The sequence below is a fragment of the Sinohyriopsis cumingii genome, chromosome 16 (assembly GCF_028554795.1).
Source record: "Sinohyriopsis cumingii isolate HCF-2022 chromosome 16, ASM2855479v2, whole genome shotgun sequence".
Taxonomy (NCBI): domain Eukaryota; kingdom Metazoa; phylum Mollusca; class Bivalvia; order Unionida; family Unionidae; genus Sinohyriopsis; species Sinohyriopsis cumingii.
Window position 1 is genome coordinate 85,515,520 of NC_142976.1, and position 22,766 is coordinate 85,538,285.

General features: G+C 33.7%; 1 protein-coding gene and 1 pseudogene across 2 annotated transcripts; one reads left to right on the forward strand and one right to left on the reverse strand.

Annotated features, from left to right (window-relative positions):
* Positions 1 to 944: 944 nt before the first annotated feature.
* On the reverse strand, positions 945 to 8,517 carry LOC149780941 (small conductance calcium-activated potassium channel protein 2 pseudogene; annotated as a pseudogene). Its single transcript, XR_016414919.1, has 2 exons — positions 8,400 to 8,517; positions 945 to 2,932 (listed from the first exon to the last, which is right to left on the reverse strand). The product of XR_016414919.1 is annotated as a small conductance calcium-activated potassium channel protein 2 pseudogene (transcript).
* A 7,683-nt stretch (positions 8,518 to 16,200) lies between these two features.
* LOC149780942 (uncharacterized) lies at positions 16,201 to 17,299 on the forward strand. Its single transcript, XM_089936441.1, has 2 exons — positions 16,201 to 16,292; positions 16,872 to 17,299. Exons 1-2 carry the CDS (start codon positions 16,238 to 16,240, stop codon positions 17,186 to 17,188), a joined length of 372 nt encoding a protein of 123 aa, XP_089792567.1. The 5' UTR covers positions 16,201 to 16,237; the 3' UTR covers positions 17,189 to 17,299.
* Positions 17,300 to 22,766: the final 5,467 nt, after the last annotated feature.

Sequence of the window (22,766 nt, forward strand, 5' to 3'; positions counted from 1 at the left end):
TCATCTTGATAAATACTGTTGCAAACAATTATGAATTTGTATTCATTCCTAGCACTGTTTCTTATGATTTACCGTACTCGTACATTACAGTAGGTCCCCAGTGAAACCACATGAATAATAATGGGCAAAGCTTAAGCATTTTGTAAATAAGTCCTTTAGAAAGTTTACCAGTTTAATGCTTTAATCCCAGCAGGGCTGATCAAATTTTTCTACCCATTTGTCCAGGGCAGTTGGTTTCAGAAATTTCACTTGTCCTACCTACATTTTCATTTATTGCAAAATCTATCCCAGATCTGATGTCGAGATGCATGCATTAATTTTTTTTAGACAAAAACGAAATAATATGCAACAGATTTATTTCTTTAAAGGGCTTAACTTTTATTCTCATGTATATTATATACACTATTTCTTGCTCCAAAAGTGTATCATCCAAACTTTCACCAGCAAGAACACCCAAACTTCTCCCAGGGCTTGAACAATTGATGGAGAAAGTCTCTTGCCTTGGGTGTGTTAATATAATTAACACCAAATTTACTGCTGTTCTTCTGGAGCACACATAGCAATTCCGTATCAGAAAATAGTTTTTCATATTGGGCTAGGTAGTAGTCTGTGTTGACAAGAGCTCTTGTTTTGCTTTGTAGTTCATTCTTATTTAATATCACAATGGCCTTTCCTAGCGCAGTGTTAGCAACTCCAGATTTGGGGATTTTCTGCACATGTTAACTAGTGTCAGATAAAAACTACTACTACTACTTTTACAACTAATAAATAAGTCATTTGAATCAAATCTCAACATTTTATTTGGAGAACTCAATTAAAGAAAATTGTAACTAACAACAACATTTAGTATCACTAACAAAGTAAATAATTAACCACCTAAATAAATAAATAAGGCATATTTACATTTTGAACTGTTTCTGCTGACATTTCATATTATTTCATAACCGGCCATGATCTGGGTACCTAAGACATGCTGTACTGAAATTTACAGTAAGGAATTACCATGTCCGTATTAACCTTCATGATACATTCAACTATTATTACCATTAAAATAATAGCAAGAATCATGGAAGAAAATTGGACAAAAGTTTTGACACAGAAACGTTATATTATGGCAAAAACAACTGTCTAATTTTGATATTCAGTAATATATGATCTTAATAAAAGATGTGTGAAAGACCAAACTTGCATTTGAAAATTACAAGGCAATAACAAGCATATGGAGGTGGTGGGGAGACCAATCTGTTATTAGATGAGGTGATGTACAACATAGTAAAAGTATCTCAAATATAAGGTTTATGATAAAGTTATAGTCTAAATGTGAAGGGGTTCTTTCTCTCCCAGTTAGAGCTATAGCAGCAGATTCAGTAAATTTTGTATTCAAGATCGCAAAATGTCATGACTAGCGTTTATCATGTTTATGTCAAGGAAATATTTTAAAATTAATGCAAATGCCATAGCCAACATGCTTTGTATGTGAATTAGATTACCTAATGACATCTATTTTAATTAAGCAGTTAGGTCTTGATGCAAACCAATGGAGAATTTACTTTGTAACGAGAGAGGAGACCACAGCATCTAGTTTTTCATCCATTTGAGATAGTTTGTTTTCGATTACACTGACTTTAGCTTTAAGATCTGACTGCTCATCCTTCATTTTCTCAGTATAATTGTAGATGTCGTTTACTGATTTATTTATTTCAATCAGCCCAACAGCACTCTCTCCTATAGATGACTTATCATTTCTGGCAGCCTTCATGGCATGTATTGCTTTCAAAAGCTTTCTGTATATTCTGACTTTAAATTCAGTGTGTGTGTGCCGCATTTTCCAAAGCTTAAGTGATTGTTTGATGACATTGGAAGCTGCTGCTTTTAGTTCTTTGTCCATCTTAACCTGGGAGACAAAATTGTGAACATATTTCTCCGCACGAGATTGTTCCAGTTTGGAGGCCAGTACTGCAACTAACAATGCGGTTGTACCAGCTCCCATGAGACCCGAGACTACTGAGACAATCCTTCCACAGTAGGTGTTTGGGTACATATCTCCATACCCGATGGTCAAAAATGTAATGCAGATCAGCCACATTGAATTGAGAAAGCCACTGGCACTATTACCTGGGTGGTAGTAGACCTCACAGGTTCTCATTGTCCAACTGTTAATAAGCAATATGGCCACAACTATACTTATAAGCATCGTTCCAGGCATAGATGACATAAATGCCTTTAATACAAAAGCAGTGCTTATCTTCACTTTGTTTAGGGCACCAAGACTTTGGGTAGATGTGTCTGTCAGCAGCTTGCTGTGTACCACGATAAACCTGCCTACGATGTACAACCTCCCCAGCATCAAGATAGAAAATATTCCATCAGGAGAAACCATTCTTGATTGTCCATCCAATCCCTCTGATTGGAAAAGGATGTTACCAGGCAGGGGATGTATGGTACACACCACAATTTCTGTAAGTATTTTCAGGTAAGTCCAGGGGAACCTGAAAGCTAATTGCCAGTCTTCCCAACCATTGTCGGTCATATGGATCTGAATCCCAATAGCATGGTAAACGATTACTAAAAACCATAAAATAATTGTAGTACCTGACATAACAAGTTTGAGTATAATGGATGCAGCAGAGGTTTTGTTGATCACACCTGCAAACAATAGCTCTGTTTCAATAAGCATGATTAGAATGCTGATAATTGTTACAGCAAATTTAAAATTGACACAGCGTCGTTTCCGCTGAAACAAATATTTTCGACGGCTGAGACGATAGCTAATGCTGTAGAACTTGCTTTCATGGTGATGGAGGATGCTACCAGTGCCAGTGGTTGTTGTCTGGCACATGTCAATGTTCACACATTTGGAAGACTTCTCATTGGTTCTATTTACAAGAAGAATCCCAGGGTCCTCTACCACTGTACTCCCAGACATCCTGTTCTGAAATATATTGCAAGAAAATGTAATAAGATGTGCTTTTTGACTGCATGTGGGCTTTTGTACTTTATTTTCTAAATAGGCAACACATTTCATAGATACGGTGATTTTTGAAGCGGCTTTTTTGTCACTTGTTGCTGTAATCATTGAGTTTGAAATAAACATAAAGTAAAGACAGTTCAATTGATTGGTTAGTGATCTTTTGCTGGGGAAGCGTGTATGTCTCCAACATTCTCTTAGTGTCTATAACATTGCTTACTATACACTGTGGAATTCAGTGCAATGAAAAATCATCAGAAACAAAACTGACTTTAATTGTGGACTAGTATATTTTTAAAATGCTTACTGTCTTGTACAATTTTCAGTTTGTTCCATGACAATGACTGGCCAAAGTGATATCAGGTAGAATAAATTTCTGCTCAATTGTAAATATTGCCAATTTTTCAATACAGACTGGTTGGGCCTTGTTTTGTGCACTTCATTCATATTTCGTCCAATTCAGTTGAAAATTGTATTGTAGGCATTCAAAAATAGGTTCACCTGACATGATATTATATTCAGTTCAGTGACATCATGCATTCTTTATATTAATAACATGCAATATTAAAATGACATTAGGAAGGATCTTGGAAAATTAGCATTTCCTTTCTTTTGTTTTCAAAATGGCTACCTTGTTGTATTATGAAAGGTATTTGAAAAGTTCTGAATATTTTGTTAAAACAGTTTTACAAAAAAAACTTTTAAATCAATGTTACAGTGATTGATAAAACATTCAATCAAATGAACTACAGCTGCACACACAGTATGCCATACATGTGCAGATGTATTTGCATGACAAAACATGCGTAAATGACTGACAAAAGTGTCAAAGAAGAAACATTTCTGCTAATGAGCAAAAGTGGTACTATAAAATCTGGCCCTTTTAGGGTACTCTCAGACTGATATCAAAGTTGATGTGCATTAAGTTTATATAACTCTCTGTCATATCCTACAATTTTGAAGTGGCCTCATCTTGCTAAAGATGGTAATGAATCCATGCAAGATGACCCATGTTCTGGAAGACACTTGTCTGCCACTGGTGAGTGGGGAAGTGATTGCCATGAAGAGGTCAAAACATCATCAGCTATTTGTAATATGTTGCAAAATCAGGAGATGCTCAGAAAGGTTCATATACATGTTCCATGTTTGTTGACTGCTGATCAAAACTAGACTGATGACTGCTGATCAAAACTAGACTGATTGAAATTGCCAAAGAATTACTTGCCAAACATGAAATGAATGATTAAATACACAAACAGCCCAATCATCCAGATCCATGTGCCTGATATGGTAGTGTCACTGGACATTTTACAGTTATGGAACATTACCGAACCACCTTATGCACACCAGTACCCTAGGTATCCATGTAATACATTACAGCATACCATTGGAGACTTCCTTAAGGAACATAACATTTGAACTTTGCCATATCCTCCATACAGCTCGCTTTGAGCTCTAAGTTAATTCTGGCTGAATCCTGCTATCAAAAATTTGCTGAGGTGCAAACAGTTTGAAATGAGCTATGTGGGTAGAAGTGCAGTCTTTGTTTATATCAACATCATGCCAAAAGGTGTATGCAAGACTGCATAGAATAATTGGATAATCAGACAGAGAAAGAGTGCACAGATGCATGGTCGCTCTGATTTAATGTTGAATAGCAAAAATATTTGTTCTATAGCGCACTAATATCAAAACATTTTACATACTCCTTGTGCAAATACATGGTGATATATCTTTCTAATGTCATTGCTTCAGTTTTTTATAAATACAAAACACTACTTTAATGTGCACTTACTGACCTTTATAAATGCATTTATTTATTTGCTTATTGTATCCTATATTATAGATTAAAAATCACTGGCTTCAAAAGGTTTCTCCGATTGAACAACAAGAGCAGCAGCAAACAAGATATGAAATAGAATTCACAATTATCCATCAAGCATCGAAAAGGCTTATTATTAGTGCAATTTAAATGTATGGTGTAAAATATAGTTTGTAACTAGCAGGCACCACATTTTCACACTATTTTCCTCGGTTGAATTATGTCATAGAAGATAAAATGAAACAAAAACTAGATTTTAATTTGTTTCTAAAAGTTTGTGGGGTGTGGTAGTTTGGTCTAAGATGCTTGCCTTTACAAATCAGTAACACCTTAACTTGGGTGGGGGTGGTGTGGTGTTAAGTCTCATCTTGGCTCAGCCAATGTGGATATGTGTAAACTTTGCTTGATTTCTTCCTCCACTATTTATTCTGGCTGTTATGTATATAGCCTATCATGTGCTGAAAAATGGCATTAAAACCAGTGAATCATGTGCATATATGAGAGAAAGAAATAAGAATTTCTGAGCAATCGAAATGGATAAAACATGGTAATGTGTAACTTAATAACAGATACACTTTATATAAAGAAGTTATACTTTGCATATCATAATTTAATATGTAAATTTGTATAAGATAATGAGAATATGTGAATAAAATTCTTCATCATCTGCTCTCTCTAACTCATACTGGAATATAAACATTTTTCATTTTGTGTATTGAAAAATAAAAACAATATTAAATATGAAAACTGAAAATAAGGTTTAAGGGAGGTAAAGAACAACTACCTAAATTGAATAGTCCCTCATAGGGACTTGCACACCACTGGCAGAAAAGAATTTACAGGAATTTAAGACAAGACCATATCTTTATTTTACCTACTGAGTGTTAAAAACAGCTCTGATATTCAGTGGTAACAAGATTTTCTAATTTACTGATGTGGTGGATATAATGAATATCACAATGATACTATTTTTATTTAAGACCAGGTAGACATCATTTTTTTGTGTGGTGAAAATCCCATGTCAGTATGACTGTCCGTTCAGGGTGAATAGTGACAAGTTTTTTTAAACAGCTGTTGTGACAGCCATATTGGACACATGATTGGCATTCTGGAACCATTTTCAGTTACAAGCAACTAGGTATCATAAGAAGACTCTTGGTGGAAACATGACGTTGATTTAGCCATCTATTTGGAAAGAGAAGAGATGATATTTTCAAGACAGTCACCATGGTGGCCATATAGAGGGTCAATCATTTTAATTTAGGACTAGACATTATAAGAACTGTTTTGATTACAACCCAATGGCAAAATGACTTTACGTTTAAGAGAAGTAGCAATAACAAGATTTTCAAATGACCAACATGATGGTCATACTGGACATCAGATGAGCATCATTTTAGGACTTGCATGAAGTCTAATTGTGAAAATCCCATGCTTACAAGAGCATTCATGCAGAAAAAAACAGCAATAATAGCAATTTGAAGATGCCACTGTGTCAGCCATATTAGATAACAGAAAGGCACATGCTCATTTACAATCTACTAGACATGGTAAAAAGTTCCTCATGAAAAGAACGTTGATATGACTATCCTTTCATAGAGAGTAGTGGTAAAACAATTTTCAACATAGTCTCTGTGGTGCTTATATTGGACCTCAGATAAGCATTTTCACTTAGGACCAACTAGACTCCATAAGAAGGCTTAATGAAAGCTCTTTTTCACTGGTTTCCATTTAGTGGGAGTAGTGATAAATAAATTTGAGATGGCTATTGTGGTGGCCATATTGGACGTCAGATTTTAAAACAATTTCATTTAAAACCAAATACTTGTCAGTTGAAATCTTTTGGTGAAAACCCCATTTTAATGTTACCATCAGTGCTGGATTTAGATGTAGCAAGGCCCTAAGCTATGGGAAGCTGTAGAGGCCCTATTTTTATAAAATAAATTTGAGAGGCCCCTTCAGACTGTGAGTTCAGACTGAGGCCCTAAGCTGTAGCTTGTTTAGCTTATGCCTAAATCTGGCACTGGTTACCATCAATTTGGGAGAAGTAGTAGAACCAGTTTTTTTGAAGATATCTGTTGTAGCAAACATATTTTGAACCTCAGATCATAATCATTTTCAACTAGGACCAACTAGATATTATAAGAATTTGGTGATAACTGCATGACAATATAAGTTTTCATTAAGGAGAAGTAGTGAGAACAACATATTCAAAATAGCTGCCATAGCGGCAATAATGGATGTCCAAGTGGTAGAATTCACACTTAGGACCAACTAGACCAAATTAATATGTATGTAAAGTTTCATGGCAATTCTCAAAGGAAATTATGGAGCAGGGATAACAAACGTGTGCTAATAAATGGATGTACAAAATACCATACCATAATATCTTGTGGTCTATCACTAGGAGAGTTGAAAATCAAATAAAACATCATTTTTTCAGCATGACTTTCAGCAGGAATTTTTTTTTATTACACCGGTGGGTCTAGATTATTCACTGTGCAATAAGAAAATTCAAAACTAAATACTTTACTGTCACAACCACAAAACATGTATCAATCAACTGATTAATAAGAATGTTATAATTTGATTCATTTTAGCTCCTATCACAATTACAATACACTGATAACTTGCTTTTTTATATCTATTCCTTGTACAATTAGTTCCATGGTTGGAGTGTCTTATTTTGATGATACATGGCAATCAAAGTGCACAAAACTTTATATTCTGACGCTGGGCACATACATAAAACTATTTATATCCCCCACCCAAATAAAAATAAAACCCTTATTAAAACGTATTCTCACACCATCCAGTTTGTTTGTACCCCCTCGCCCTCCCCCTGATTTTAAAAAAGAAGGCATCGAAGATACTATAATGCTCAAACTTGAGTCATTTCATTCACTGATTTATAATTTCTAACTTGATTGTCGCCAGGGTTCCCAAAAAACTGTCAACTTTTTTGGCGTTTCGAATCCAACGAGTTTCTTCACCAACATGGTCGTCATATTTGCTTGGCGCAGTCTATGTTTCAAGCAACTGATATAACGTAGTTCACCGTCTTTGAAAATTTTAAAAATTTCGTAGTTTTGATTTACATATCTCTGAGCACACGTATACTAGAGTTCCTCGTGATTCTTTGTTCAGTTTGTTTTACATATATTAAAACTAGACACTGCAAATACTGGACGCAGACAACATCATTTTTACTGAAATAGACTATTCTAGATATTGGAAATGGGCAGCGAGCAGTAGCTTGTTGTACATATCGGGAGCTTCGTTCACGTTGAACCGCCAATAAACAGTGTTAGGGACTCATTTGCGACAATCAGGTTATAGTTTTAAATCAAGGAAATAAATGAATACATTTTTTACTTTTTGGAGTATCCTTTATGCTTTTCTTTTATAAAATCGATGGGGGCGGGTGTAAAACAAACGAGAGAGTGTGCTTTTTTATAATGGAAAGTTTGCAGACGACTTATTTAACGTTATATTTTGTTAGTGTCGAAGTACTTCGCGTTTGCCTAAAATGAATTGATTAAGTTACTAATTGATCATTTCTTTAAAAAAAAATTATATCATGGCAGAGTTCACTGAATATTTATTTACCTCATCAAAGTATTGTTCAGGTATTTCTTCCAGATGTTTTGAAATCGAATGCAAAAGCCAAATCCGGCATAGTGTCTGCTGTCACCAATGTAAACACTGATGTAGGCTGGTAGTAAAAACAACACACATTCCCGAGCACGGACCACGAGCATATCTTGCGAATATGGTCAAAACTAAATAAACTATGTTAAACTGTTAAAATTACTCGATGCTGAACTATGGTATTGAAAAGTTTATTTTTAATTTTAAAAAATAATTTTAAATTTGACATAAATATAAACTGTTGTATCCTTGTAATTGTTAAACTGGACGGGAAGGAAAGAAAAAAAACCTGTCTTAAAAAAAAAATCACTGAATCACTTCACCTATAACCAGGGATGTCATTTCAACTTTTTTTTCGGTGGATGGGGGTGGGGGGCAAAACTTGATTCATGCAAATATCAACGCGCTGGCTCAGGCTGAATAACAGATCAGAGAGATAGTAATAGCAGGGACGTCATTTCAATTATTTATTTATTTATTTATTTTTTGGGGGGGGGGGGAGTTTGACGGGCTTGTTAATTTTCGTATATAGGCTAGAACAATTTTACAGCATATGCAAATTCGGGGCAAATGACTTCCCTGCATATAACGCTGGTTATTTAATGGGAATATCTTTGTTTTATGTCAAAAGCATGTTTCATTCTAGCAAAAACGTCAGTTTAGATGTAATTAAATTTTGACAGTTATAGAGATGAAATATACCAATTAACTATAGAGGACTTAAAAGGGTAGGTACTGTAAGAGTCAAATACAGAAAGTATTGAAGTTTTCAAAAGTAGATTTAGAATTAGACCAAAAAGAAAAAGAGAAGACGATGTTTTCTAATAAGTCGTATAACTAATTAGATAAAACAATCATATAATTAGATAACCGAGTAAATTCTACAGATGTTCTGCACTGAAAAGAGGAAATAAAATGTACGTTTAATGGTTTTGTGACAATAAGATGTTTTTGGAGAGATTATTAAAGCTATACAAAAAAAATTAAAAGAAAATTTTAATTATCATGAAATGCTTTGTACATCAAGATATTACTTGATGGGAAAATATCACGTCATTATAGCAAGTAAAATGAAGCATTATTGAGTAGGTTACTACTTGTGATATTCTTGATGGAAACTTTAGGCAAATTTTACAGAACAGGAAGAATGTTTTCGAAAACTTATTGTAGATGGGAATTTGCCGATATTGAATTAAGGATTTTAAATATTTCAAGGTATGCACCTTTCAGATGTTTCTCATGTATTGATTTATCAGAAGAAAAAAATGTCGAATGCAATAATAACAAATATTCCATGTAGACAACATTATCAAAATTATACCCAATTTTTGAAAGACCATGAGCAGATATCAAACACAAACATTATATTAGTAAATTAAATTTAAATGGGTTTGATTTTCCTTTATGTTCACATCAATTAGAAAAATCTGAAAAACAGAATAATGAAAGAATAAATGTTTTTGATTATGAAAATATATTGTACCCATTGTATGCCAGTAAAATAGACGACTACAAGCTAGAAAAAATAAACGTATTGTTCATAGGCAAGTTAATAGAAAAAAGCAAATAACTATAATGTTTAAGTAAATGATATGTCTCAAGCATTGTACCAAATTAGCCTGAAGACAATTAGGATAGTTGTATGTATCTACTGGTTAATTTCTTTTGGGACACGGACAATATTTGATGAATTACAAGTTACAATAGGTAATATTCACTTAGTGAAGGAGAAAACGTAATCAAAATCTTTAAGAAAAGTTTGGAAGCAAATAAATGAATATATTAACAGACTGATGGATGCCTAACAATATCAGATAGGTATGACATAAGATCAAACAGAGTTAGGAAAAGATAAAGATCAACATTACATTTCCGATATAGAAAAATGAAATGGTGCAGCTCATTTTTATTTGCAGTCGCAAGAACAATATATCGGCTAGATTAATAAAAGAATATCATTAAAGAAAACAAAGCTGGAAAAGAAACAATTTGTTCTTTATATGTGAAATAACTTATCTGCGATATATTGTCAGATAAGTACCATGTAATATAACTTTATAGAGGGGCAGTTTATTACAATTGTAATTTAACATTACAAAATTATGTTTAAACATAAAAAGTGGTAGTAATCATAATAGAAGAGGCTATAATGGTCGTTTGATGAAAAAATGAAGCTTAAATTATTGTAAGAGTAAAATATAATTCATAGCAAAAGAAATAGTACAAATTTATCAGTTGAAATATAATAGTTAAAATTATTTGACAACTTTTTCGAACATGTTTCAGGTAGTTTTGATGTTTCCACAAAATGAACAAGATGAGAATCATAATATGTCCCAAAAAGAACTGATAGTAATTACTATGATTTAAATGTATCAAAGAACTAAAATTAGACTCTCTCTCTCTTTAAAATTTAAGCATGCATAATTAACAAACAGTGAAGTATTTTACTGAATTATTAAATAATGTGTAAGCTAGTGAAGATGATTTTTGTTTTGAATAAATTTAAATGTGAAAAAAGGGGATTATGAGAGATATCTTGCGACAGGTGTTCTTTTATTAGTGAATATGTCTAAACAAAAATTAGGAAAATAGACTGGATCCAGTTCTTTATATATCATTAGCATAGTTCACAGAGGATAATATATAAAAATAATATATTCAGATTATGTTTTTAAAAAATCAGATATCGACAATATTTATTTATAGAAATATTATTAAGAGAAGGATTGGCAATGTTTGCCTGAACGACATTGGCGAGAGCTGTTAAAAATATATAAAAGATTTTCATAAGGGTATTAACATTTAACCAGGAAAAGTCAGTTAAAAGCCACAGAAACAATCACTGATAATATTTAAACCAATTTATTCCAAATGACGAATAAGGGATTCTTCAGTAAAACTACTGAAATTGTGAGAAATAGAGTTGATATATAATTATGGTTATCGGAAGCACATAATCAAATTAGGAAATTGTTCGCAAAACAACATCTTTTTAAATAGCAAGATATTGAATAAAAATTTGATTAGTATTAACATGTCAAAACATCAAAACATGACATAAAATAACCTTTATCAAAACCCCTTTTTGCTGGCTCATCAGGTTTAGATATTTGAAAATCTCAAGTATACATTGTATTATTACGGTCGAAATAAAGTTATGATGAAGACATGAGTAATCAAAACTAATACAGATTATAATAATTTGGAGGTTTATGTTGAAGATTTGTATGTAATGTGTGATGAATCAGAATATCCAAGAAATAACCAGAGTTTTACTTTAAAAATGGTGGTGTGTTAGGTGTTTTTATTGATGAAGAAAACGGTTCTATCATTGAAAAAAATAAATTAAGAACAAATATGTAATATGTTAATTTCTGAAGAAAATATTAAGTTGTGAACAAGCGTGGTCAAACAACACGCTATCACACAAAACGTGTAAAGTTATTTTTTTTTTATTCTAAAGAAAACATACAGAGCATGCAATTAAAAGTAGAGACAAAAACTTAGATATTTAGTTAAATAAAGAATTACATTATCCTCAAACGAAAAATATAAGTGCGTGGAGCTGGACAGTTCTTTCATTCTTATTTATTTTTCTCTAATTGTGACATCAGTCTTTACACGTTACTAATGTTGTATTTAGATATGATTTGAGAGGAAATATTTGTTTAGATTATTCATTGGAACCACAAAGTGCTCACTGGATTAAAATATTATTCTGGGACAACTGTGAATTATTCAGAGGAGTTCCGGGCAATGCCATTATGATGGTAGACAAACAAATTCAAGAATCAGAAATTCATTACGAATAATCGATTCTTTTGGACTTGAATAGAACTTTCTAAGTATCAGTTTAGATGCAATTAATTATACTGTAAGTTTCTCTTATATTTTAATTTTATAACTTATTAAATATTTAATTATTTGTTAAGTTTTATAAAAAAATTTTGGTCTTGTTTTTATTATTATATAATTTACGACCATAGAGTTGTAACAGAAATAAGGCTCTTACAGATGCGAATTTTAGAAATATTTCCGCAAAATTTAAATTGACTTTGAAAATTTAAACTAATTTTATTTCGGAAAGTTCTTTGTCCCGGATAGATGAACCAAGTAGTTTTCAAAAGATTATCTAGGGTGGAGAGTTTTGTTTCCAATCTGACCTAGGAAGGGTAAGAGTGTTTTAGGAAAGATGAGTCGCTAGAGCTTGCCAGCCGCTATTGTCCTTGGAAAGTAAAATTTTCCTTGTTAAAATAGAAAATTAAACATATTTAAGTTCCGTATTTGGTAGAAAAGGATACATTTTCGATAAGTGCTTTGGGTTTAATTATTAAATCTTTATCTTTTCCATAAATTAAAGTAATAAAATTGATATTAAAACAGATGGAATAGCCTTTAGAAAACTGTAATGTCAAAATGAAATGACGAAATAAAACATCAGAAAGAGGAAATAGATAATTAAATGCAAAAGCATGTTCAAAAGGAAGAAATATATGAGAAAGAGAAAATCACATGAAGAAGGAAGAAAGAGATGAGCGGCAAATACAAATGCAAATTCATAAAGAAGTAAGAGAAAAATAAATTCAAATTAAGAAGGAAGAAAGAGACAGGGAAGAGCGGTAGATGCAAATGCAGATGCAAGCGTGAAACGAAGGAACATAGTTGCATATAAAATCGCGAGAGAAAAGAAATAGAGATGGAAATGCAGTTGAAATCAAACAATTAGAAACGGCAAACAGAAAGTACTCTCCTTGCAAAATGTCAGGTTTTGATGTCATAAAAAATATTACGTTAGTATCCTCTTTTAAAGAAGATGTAGATCAATATTTTCCTCGCTTTGAAAAACAAAAATAGCCGAGAATTTACAATGACGGAAATAGCATTGGACTTTGTTACTGTAGAGTGTACTTTCTGGCAAAGCTCATGAAGTTTATACTTCACTGTCAGTAGATGCAAGTGCTGATGTCAAACTCTTTTAGCAATTGATGTGCGGTATGTGTTGCATGTAGTTTCAGCTTTATCTTGGTTACCACAAGGTAGTGATCCCTTTTGACATCCACCCTCGATGGACCTCGATATCTTGAAGAGATCTGCGCCACCTTTTATTGATGACAATATGGTCACTATCGTTGATAGTGTTCCAGTCGGGAATGTCCATGTTAGTTTGTGGATGTCTTTGTGCGGGAAGACCATGCCACATATTATGTAGTTGTTGTTGAGGCAGAAGTTCTCTAGTCTTTGGCTATTTTCATTGGTGACTCCTCAGCCATGTTACCACATCACATCCTCATTGTTTGTATTGTCTGTTCCTACCTTGGCATTAATATCAATTAATATCACCCATCATCTAAAGCATATCATGTTTAGAGACTTTGGAAATTGCTAGTTGTACGACAGCGGTTTAGGAACTAAAAGAGAAGAGGCAACCACATGTAAAGTTTGCTATGGATAAAGAACAACGATTTGACAAGTAGTGTACATCACATCAGATTGATAAATATTACGACAAACCTGGACAACACATTAGTCGAAAAGTTCAAAAACTGCGTCCATAGTGACATCAAGACTGAACCTGGAAAACGCTGCTCGTAGAGTTGACAATTATTTATTGATTTATAAAGTTTCATTTGTCAGTAAAACCTCGCCTCAGGACATGTCTAGTAAAATACCATCTCAGTCTCATTTGAGTACTTACAAATTTCAATCAGGCATAACTTACAAGAATCAAACTTCTGATAAGACTGATCAAAAAACATTTTGTTATGTCTCTATGGTCACAAATTAGGTAACAGAACGAATTAAAACCAACAACATTTGTAAAAAGTAAGAATTAAGTATCAAAGTCATCAATAAAAATGTGAGAAGAACGTACAGTATTATGAAGTGAATTCAAAAATAATCCTGAGAAAGTTCTATGAAAGTCCATATAAATTTCAAAACCAGAAATGTACTGGCCCCGGTTTCACTAAACATCTTAAGTTTGAGGATATTCTATACCTCAGATCGGTCGAGTTTTTGCCGAGCTGAGATTTTTCTCAGTACCGTTTCAATATGCTTCCTCATATCAACACTTGAGGATCCTCTACTAAGGACGAGGGGCCCCGAGTGGCCGAGTGGTCTAAAGCGCTCTCCGTTACGGATCACTGCCATCTCACCTCTGTCTGCATGGGTTCGAGTCTCGGATTCGGCCAATGTGGATATGTGAGAAAGCTTGCCAGTAGCTTCTCGAGGGTCGGTGGTTCTTTCCGGGGATTTCCCGGGTTCTTCCTCCCACCATTAATACTGGCCGCCATGTATAGCCTATCGTGTGCTGAAAAATGGCTTTAAACCCTACAACAACTGGAATCGGTTCACAATTAAGTACCCACGAATGTAGTTCTAGTCTATTTTTAGAACATTTTTTCCTCTCTCATTTTAGTGGTGATAGAAAAGTTTTATTTATGCATTTTTGGTAGGGATTATTTGACTATTAATTTATTACAACTTCATCATGGAAATATAATCATAGTTAGTGTAACATTTATAAGTACTTTAAACAATCAATCAAGATACATCTTAAGGTCAATATCCTAATAAATTTTGTTCCCTCTTTTAGCATTTCCTCAGAGCCAAGAACTGTAATTCAGTGCAGAAAGCAGTATGATAACATAAAGCAAAGAGGTAATTGAACATAAAAAATTAAGAGCAAAACCAATATTATGGAATGAATTTATTGAACCAGAACATATTTATTTCACATCTGATGTTATGGACTTTAATGGTGCATACAATTTAAGTAATTAATTTTTATTTAACTACTTAGGGGTTGTATTGGGTATATGCATGTTACAATGATTCTGCAAAAAATTAATATTTTGTTCTCACCAATTACTATAATTCACCCTCCAAAACATATTAAAAAAAATGACCAATATACTTCACCTACAGTATAAATAGTACATCACTTTTGCATTAAGGAGTGTTGGTTCACACAAGTATTACACTATCTTTGTCAATCTTTTTTTTTTAAAATTGAATTTTATCATTAAATTTTTCCAGTCCTGAAATATTGTGTTGGTTAGATAGTCCGTAGTTTCAAAAAACTTATTCATTATATAATTTTTAGCCAAAGAGAGGCTAGATGGAATTAAAACGCCACAAACTGGAGGAGGGCCAAAACCTAGTGATCCACCACAAAGCCAACAGCTTCTTTTGGAGCAACTTGGTGGAAGGCCATAAATATGTGGTCTGTATGCATGTCTAGATACGGAAGGTAAATTATATGTTCAGTACACATCCATATAAATAGTAATTGTATCATAATTACTCTAAGATATTACAATTTCCATTTATATTCTCATAATTGTTCCACTGGTGACAAAAGTTAACAAATTTATTTAATTAATGAACAGTCAATGATAACATCAATAATAGTTGGTACATACTACATGTGTTTTATACCATTATTAACAAGTGATGAGATTTACATAGAAAATGTGAATACATGTACTATTTTTCAGACATAAGAATTATATTTATCATAGTATCATCATATTGTGAAATACAATTGTAATGATCATAATCTGTCATCAAATTATTTTAATTAATTATATTATTTGTCCATTACCATATCATTTAATCATGTATAGCAATTGTAAATATAATGCATAAATTATGACATCTAATAAAAATTCATATTTTCATATCATAGTCATTTTTTCAAGAGAATATTGATTTTAAATACATTTTTTATCCAACGTTTTCTTTCAGTGGAAAATCTTGAGGAGGAGGTGGGGAAAATTAAATGTTCTGGCATGCAGGGAACATCTGAACCATTGCCAGGACCAAGCAATCAATCATTATCATCAGGTAAAAGTAATAAATGTTTGTTGTTTAACCAATGATTAAAAACTCAAAACTGCTACTATACTACCGAAAATATTTAGCAAATGTTTCAAAATATTACTAAATCCAATATGTTATAAAATTAAGGTTTTTGCAAAATAGGTTTGCTTCCATACCGCACACCCTTACCAAGGCTCAAGGACACTAAGAGAATTTCATCCACAATCTTCAAAATCAGTTATACTATAATAGTATAGTTTTAAATATTATTATAATAAGTATGAAGCAGATTTTAATTATTTCAATGACTATTGGTATATAATTATGAAAAATATGGACATCACAATTACACTAATTTCACAATCATGGTAATAAATGGGTAATATTATGTTTTTTTTCAAGAATTATTATATTAGAATATTACATAAATTTCTCACCATATTTCAACTACCTTATTTGATGCAGTGGGAGTGGGTAAATAATCTGCCCAAATTGTTATGTCCTATATTGATTAACCAATAAACACACACATATTAATATAATTTTTTTAAAAACCTATTCATATGTTTCCATTCATTCACATCAACATTATTTTCTTTCCAGATTCAGTGTCCATCGTATCAGTACCTTCAAACAGTCAACATTTCATACGTCAAGGGAACAAAAGATTTAAAACAACTTATAAATATGCCGATGCTGAAGAGGAGAACTTAAAACTGGAGAACAAAAAAATTGAATTGGAGACCATAAAACTGGAAAAAGAGATTGTAAAACTAGATTTGGAAATTACTAAATTACAGAAGGAGAAAGAAATGTTTATAAAATTGGATGCAAATTTAAGCCTTAAAAATGAAATTCTTATTTTAAAAAAGGAAATTCTCCTTCAACAAGCAACTCAGGTGTGTTTCATTGAACAATAAATAATCTAATAATTGTCTTCAGTGCATCTGTATGTTATAGGTCAGCCAAGAATTGTGCAATGTCAAAATGGCACCATCCAGAACTCGTTTGAATAATTCACAATAATTCCAAAATTATATTACAGTCAAAATAATGAGCACATTCTATTTCCACTGAACAGTCCAAACAAATGTTTTTCCTCTCGTATAATATTTAAGGATAATATACAGTAGGTCTTCAGATTTACAACAGGAACACACGAAGTGAAGATGACTCAGATGACTCCAAACAGGAATGAATGTGATTCCTCAGTTCTCTCCTCATATACATATTCTATTATGACTATGTTTTACTTGAGACCCCACATGACTGATCTTACTGCTCCATTTATCTCGAACTTGTCTATTCATTTGACCTAACCCAACCAATGGGAAGTTACTGAATTCTTCTAGAACCGTCCAAGCCCCATCAGCTAATGAGAAATTAACCCAAATTCGTCATTATGTCTTATAATTAATAATATTATTATTATTAATTGTCAACACATGTAAACGTGTATTTATAGATCCTAAGGAATTTTAAATTCTTAATAGACACTGTCACATGGGCAAAATATAACAATATTATCTGGACAATTTACAGCTATGAATTAGAATTGCGAAAGTTAGATAAAAAACCATGTAACCGGTGTTACAACAATATAGACGTACAGCACACCTATTTATTCTTACATGCACTTATTGTAAGAAAAGACGGCACGCAATTTTGGATTGCTATACATTAAAACAATAAGCAACAGAACAACGACACCTGTTCCAAATACTCTTGTTTCTTAGAGGTCAGTGTTGTGGCCATGCTTTGTAAACAATACATTTGTTGGGTAAAACAAGCCCCAGTCTGCATTAAATTTGGTGGATTGTGAACTATTTTTGTTGAAAGGTTCTATATCACTTATTGGTGATTCTGTCAATCATATCCCCATTAAAATGTCATGGGACACAGAAGCTTCTCATGTTCTTTTTTTATCAGATACTTTGCCTTTATCTAAGACGTCTTCTGGTGAAAGTGTTCTTATTCAGAAATGAGAGCGTGGCTTTATTCAAATTCCACACAAAAATGTTAAAGTGTCACCAGACTTTGTTTTAGGACCAGCGACTATCGGAGCTGTGATTTCTTTGCGCACTGAGGATGATCATTTTTTGCTAGACAATGACATACCTAAAGCTAAGGTTGTGGTTTATAAACTTGTAACTGAAAAGCCTTGTTTTTATCACATTGATCTTCCTAAGTTGTATAGACATGACGCTGTGGTTGTTGTTGTTGTGGGGTTTAACGCCATTTTTCAGCACACGATAGGCTATACATGGCGGCCAGTATTAATGGTGGAGGAAAAACCTGGGAAAACCCTGGAAAGAACCACCGACCCACGAGAAGTTACTGGCAATCTTTCTCACATACCCACATTGGCTGAATCCAAGACTAGAACCAGCGCAGACAGAGGTGAGATGGCAGTGATCCGTAACAGAGAGCACTTTAGACCGCTTGGGTACTCGGGGCCCCCATGACCTTGTTTGTTTGGTCTGTCTTATTTGATTTTTATTAGCTGAAAATTTAAAGTAATGTTTCCAGATGCTATTGATCTTTTCATAAATGTCTTTTGAACGATTTTTTTGAGCATAATGTCCTTGGACCATTGGAATTGTTAAAAGAGAAACTTAGGTTAAAAAAGGATTCATATATTATTCTTCTTGATTAGGTATCTGATGTGAAGTGGCAAGAAATAATTTTCAGTTTTCTCACTCAAAATGAAATTAAGGTGAGACAAAACTAGAATGGAAAGAATTTTTCAGCTTAGTGAAAAAAATGTCTCTCTTGCCCATAACTCAGTATCCTCTTCATGCTGGATATAATGGTCCTGTTAAAGTTATAAAGAAACCGACTTAAATGATGCCATTAACACCGGGAGGCAGAAACAGAAACAGTTCTGCCACATAAATATATTAAAGGAGTATATTGATAGATATAGCCCTGTTAATCATTCAGTCAATTAAGTCATTCCTGTCCCACACAATAAAGGTTTAAATGATTTCGTTCAGTGACCTTGGTTTAACCAGTCTTCGAAATTCAGAAATAATAAAGAATCTAGACCAAAGACTTTCAAAACTCAGAAGAAAATAATGAGTTAAAGCAGCTAGTATGTGAATATGAGCATATGATTCCAGATGTTCCTACCCAAGCAAACAATTATACAATGATAACGAAATAGTATATTCTAAACCTGAAAAACCAACATCCTTAAAGGATGGATCATCTCAATCAGGAATGTTTGAAAACAGAAATGTAATATTTGATGAATAGTGATTTTATTGAACCCAGCAAGTGTAAATGGAGTTCCCTGTATTTTTGTGCCAAAACCAGATAATACTTTCAGCATGTGCAATGACTACAGTAATGTGAACATTGGCACCAAAACATTAATTTCCAATACCACTAATTCATATATAAAACTGTATCGACAAAGTTGCAAATGCCAAAATGTGTTATCAAGTTCTACTTGTTAAAATGTTTCTGACAGATTCTATTGAGGTATATAGCAAACGAAACATTAGTTTTTGCAACTCTAGATGGATGCTATCAGTATAAACTAATGTCATTTGGTATGAGAAATTCTCCTTCAATATTTCAGCATTTAATGATCATGGTAACATCTGCTATGGAGGACTGTGATGTCGATGACATCTTTATATACAATGAAACCAGGAAAGATTACCTGGAAATTATCTGGAAATGTTTGTTTTCGGCTGAGTTTGTGAATAAGTTAAGTATAAATGGGATTTGCCGAGTTTGTGTTACATTTTTAGGACAAATTACAGCTTCGGAAGTTATAGTTAAGGCTATCCCTGAGTTGCCAGTGCCAATCAGTAGAAAGCAACTGATGCGATTTTTGGTATGGCTGGATATTATCTGAACTATTTCTCAAATTTGTCTATAATTGCTGAGCCTCTGACCAATTTATTCAGTAATAAACAAAGTGTTATTGATCCGATAAATGTCTGGAGGCGTTCGATAAGTTTCAGGTCATACTTAAAATGAGCAATAATTCTTTCAGCTCAGAATGTTAACTATTCATTTAAGATTGTTGCTGATGCAAGTCATGTAGTAGTTGGTGGCGTATTAACTCAGGAAGACAAAAAATGGTGTGGATCATCCAGTGTGTTATTTCTCTAAAAACGTTAAACAAGCACCAAGGAAAGTATTCCACTATCAAGAAGGAGTGTTTGGCTTTAATTATGGTTTTACAACACTTTTAAGAATTTATTGATTCAATTACTTCTATGATTATTTTATTTAATGATCACAACCCCCTTTTTATTAGCAGCACGAAAAACAAAAGAGACTATGGAAATGGAGTTTGATGTTGCAAGAATATTACATTAATATTAAGCACATCAATGGAAGAGACAACGTGATTACAGATGCATGTTCACGCATAAAATGGTCTATATTTCTTTATTTTTATATACATTTTTGTTTAATTTGTAAGATATCTTCCTCTTTAATTTTATTATTAGTGTCATATGCGTGTTTAATTTATATATAAAAGGAAGTATGATTATATATGAATCTATCTGTTTCTACTTATTGGGAGGTGTTATGTATGTATACCTATCTTTTCTAAAATTTGTGGTACATGCCATTATCTACATTATGTAAAATGTTTGTTCATTACTGTAAATTGTAATGATCGTCAATAATCAAGATATTAGATAGCTATTGTTTCTACATAAGTATAACAATCTATTTTATAAGCACAACCACACATCGTTGGAACTAGTCCAAACCACACTAACACTGGAGCAAAGGTCAGTCCATTTCTTCTGCCGATACCACCCTCCTCCTAGTAGAAAAAAACAAGCTGGCTGACTCTCTTTTTGGAGCAGTTTCCGAATCTCCTGGACTGTGGAAATTCGATAGGTGGCAACCTGGTTATTCTTGGAGATTTCAACTTTCACTTTGACTGTCCCGGAAACCCAAATACATAAAAACTCATAGATTCCATTAATGTTTTCAACCTGAAACAGTTAACCAACCCACTCATAAACACGGTCACATTTTAGACTGGAATCTTCATAGACCTGATGATAACATTCTATGGTCCTCCCTGGTATCCCATGACCTTGCATCAGATCACCTCTGCATTATATGCCATCTTGATGTATCAGTCCCTAACCCTCCACCTTTACCTGCTACTAAGAGAAACCTCCATATGATAAATAGAACCAAACTAATGCATGACATCCAACCTAACTTAACAACTTGCCTACCCCCTACCGCAGAACAACTCAATAACTGCCTGCGTTCATTGCTCGACAAACATGCACCAGCTACCAAGTGCAGAGTTGTCACGAAATTGTGTAAGTGATGTGATGTGATTTTGATTTTTAACGTAGCTTTTAACAATTTTTCAGTCATATCGCTACGATATCTGCAATGTGGCAGTTTATAGTGATGTCTAGCACTGGGGCATCATGCCACAGACATGTAGCATGATGTCCCACCCAGTCACATTATCCTGACACCGGGCCGACCAGTCCTAACACTAACCTCTTAATGCTGAGCGCCAAGCGAGGCAGCTGTTAGTACCATTTTTGTAAGTCTTTGGTATGACTCGGCCGGGGATCGAACCCACGACCTCCCGCATCCGAGGCGGACGCTCTAACCACTAGGCCACCAGAGCGGTTAAATTGTGTAAGAGTTATATCAATATGTATATGTTGTCAAAAATGTACTCGGGTTTCGTTGCCGCGTACAGCGTCACCCGAGGGTGGTATATTTTTTCGGCTCTACTTATTTCGAAATCCTGAGCGAAACTCGGACCCCTGCATGTGCAAATTGCCGGCAGCGGGAAACCTAAGTACCTAGCTGCGCATATCTGTCACAGCTAGTGTACATATAGAGCAAATTCTCTGTAACTAAATTACATTATGCATAGTCTTGTCAGAAAGCTTACCCCTTTACGGAATCAAATCTCCAGCTGTAGAGCTGCATTATGCCATGCCTTGTATATGGTTTGATGTGGAGTCGCCAGCTGTGGAGCTGCTTTATACATGCCTGCCATGCCTTATACATCGTTTGATGTGGAGTCACAGAACTCTGTGGGGTTTCGTGTGACGTATACGCTGTGTTATGGTGACGTTGGATCGGAAGAGTGGACTGGGTTTCTCGATGCGAGGGACCAGGGCTTCGCGACCATCAGGTCTGTGATGTGAGTGCTCTCGAGGGATCCTTCAACAGACTGAGAGGAGCTGAGCATGCGTGGGTGCTTCTCTGGCCATTGACTAGAGCGCGTGGAACTGGAGTTAACATCATGGTCGTCAAATGGGCGCCACGATAGTTATAGTGTTCCATGTTATTTCCACAACTGCATTTCATAATTTCATTCATTCCTATTGTTATATCGTTATATGAACGATCGATAGGTTCCTAATTTCATTCATTCCTATTGCTATATCGTTATGTGAACGATCGATAGGTTCATAATTTCATTCATTTCTATTGTTGTATCGTTATGTGAACGATCGATAGGTTTGTAATTTC

What these genes read in the sequence shown, in the direction of transcription:
- LOC149780942 (XM_089936441.1), top strand. Translation starts at nt 16,238, where the DNA reads ATGCAGGGAACATCTGAACCATTGCCAGGACCAAGCAATCAATCATTA. An exon ending in CAATCAATCATTATCATCAG is followed by an intron (nt 16,293 to 16,871) that starts GTAAAAGTAATA and finishes TTTTCTTTCCAG; the next exon opens with ATTCAGTGTCCATCGTATCA.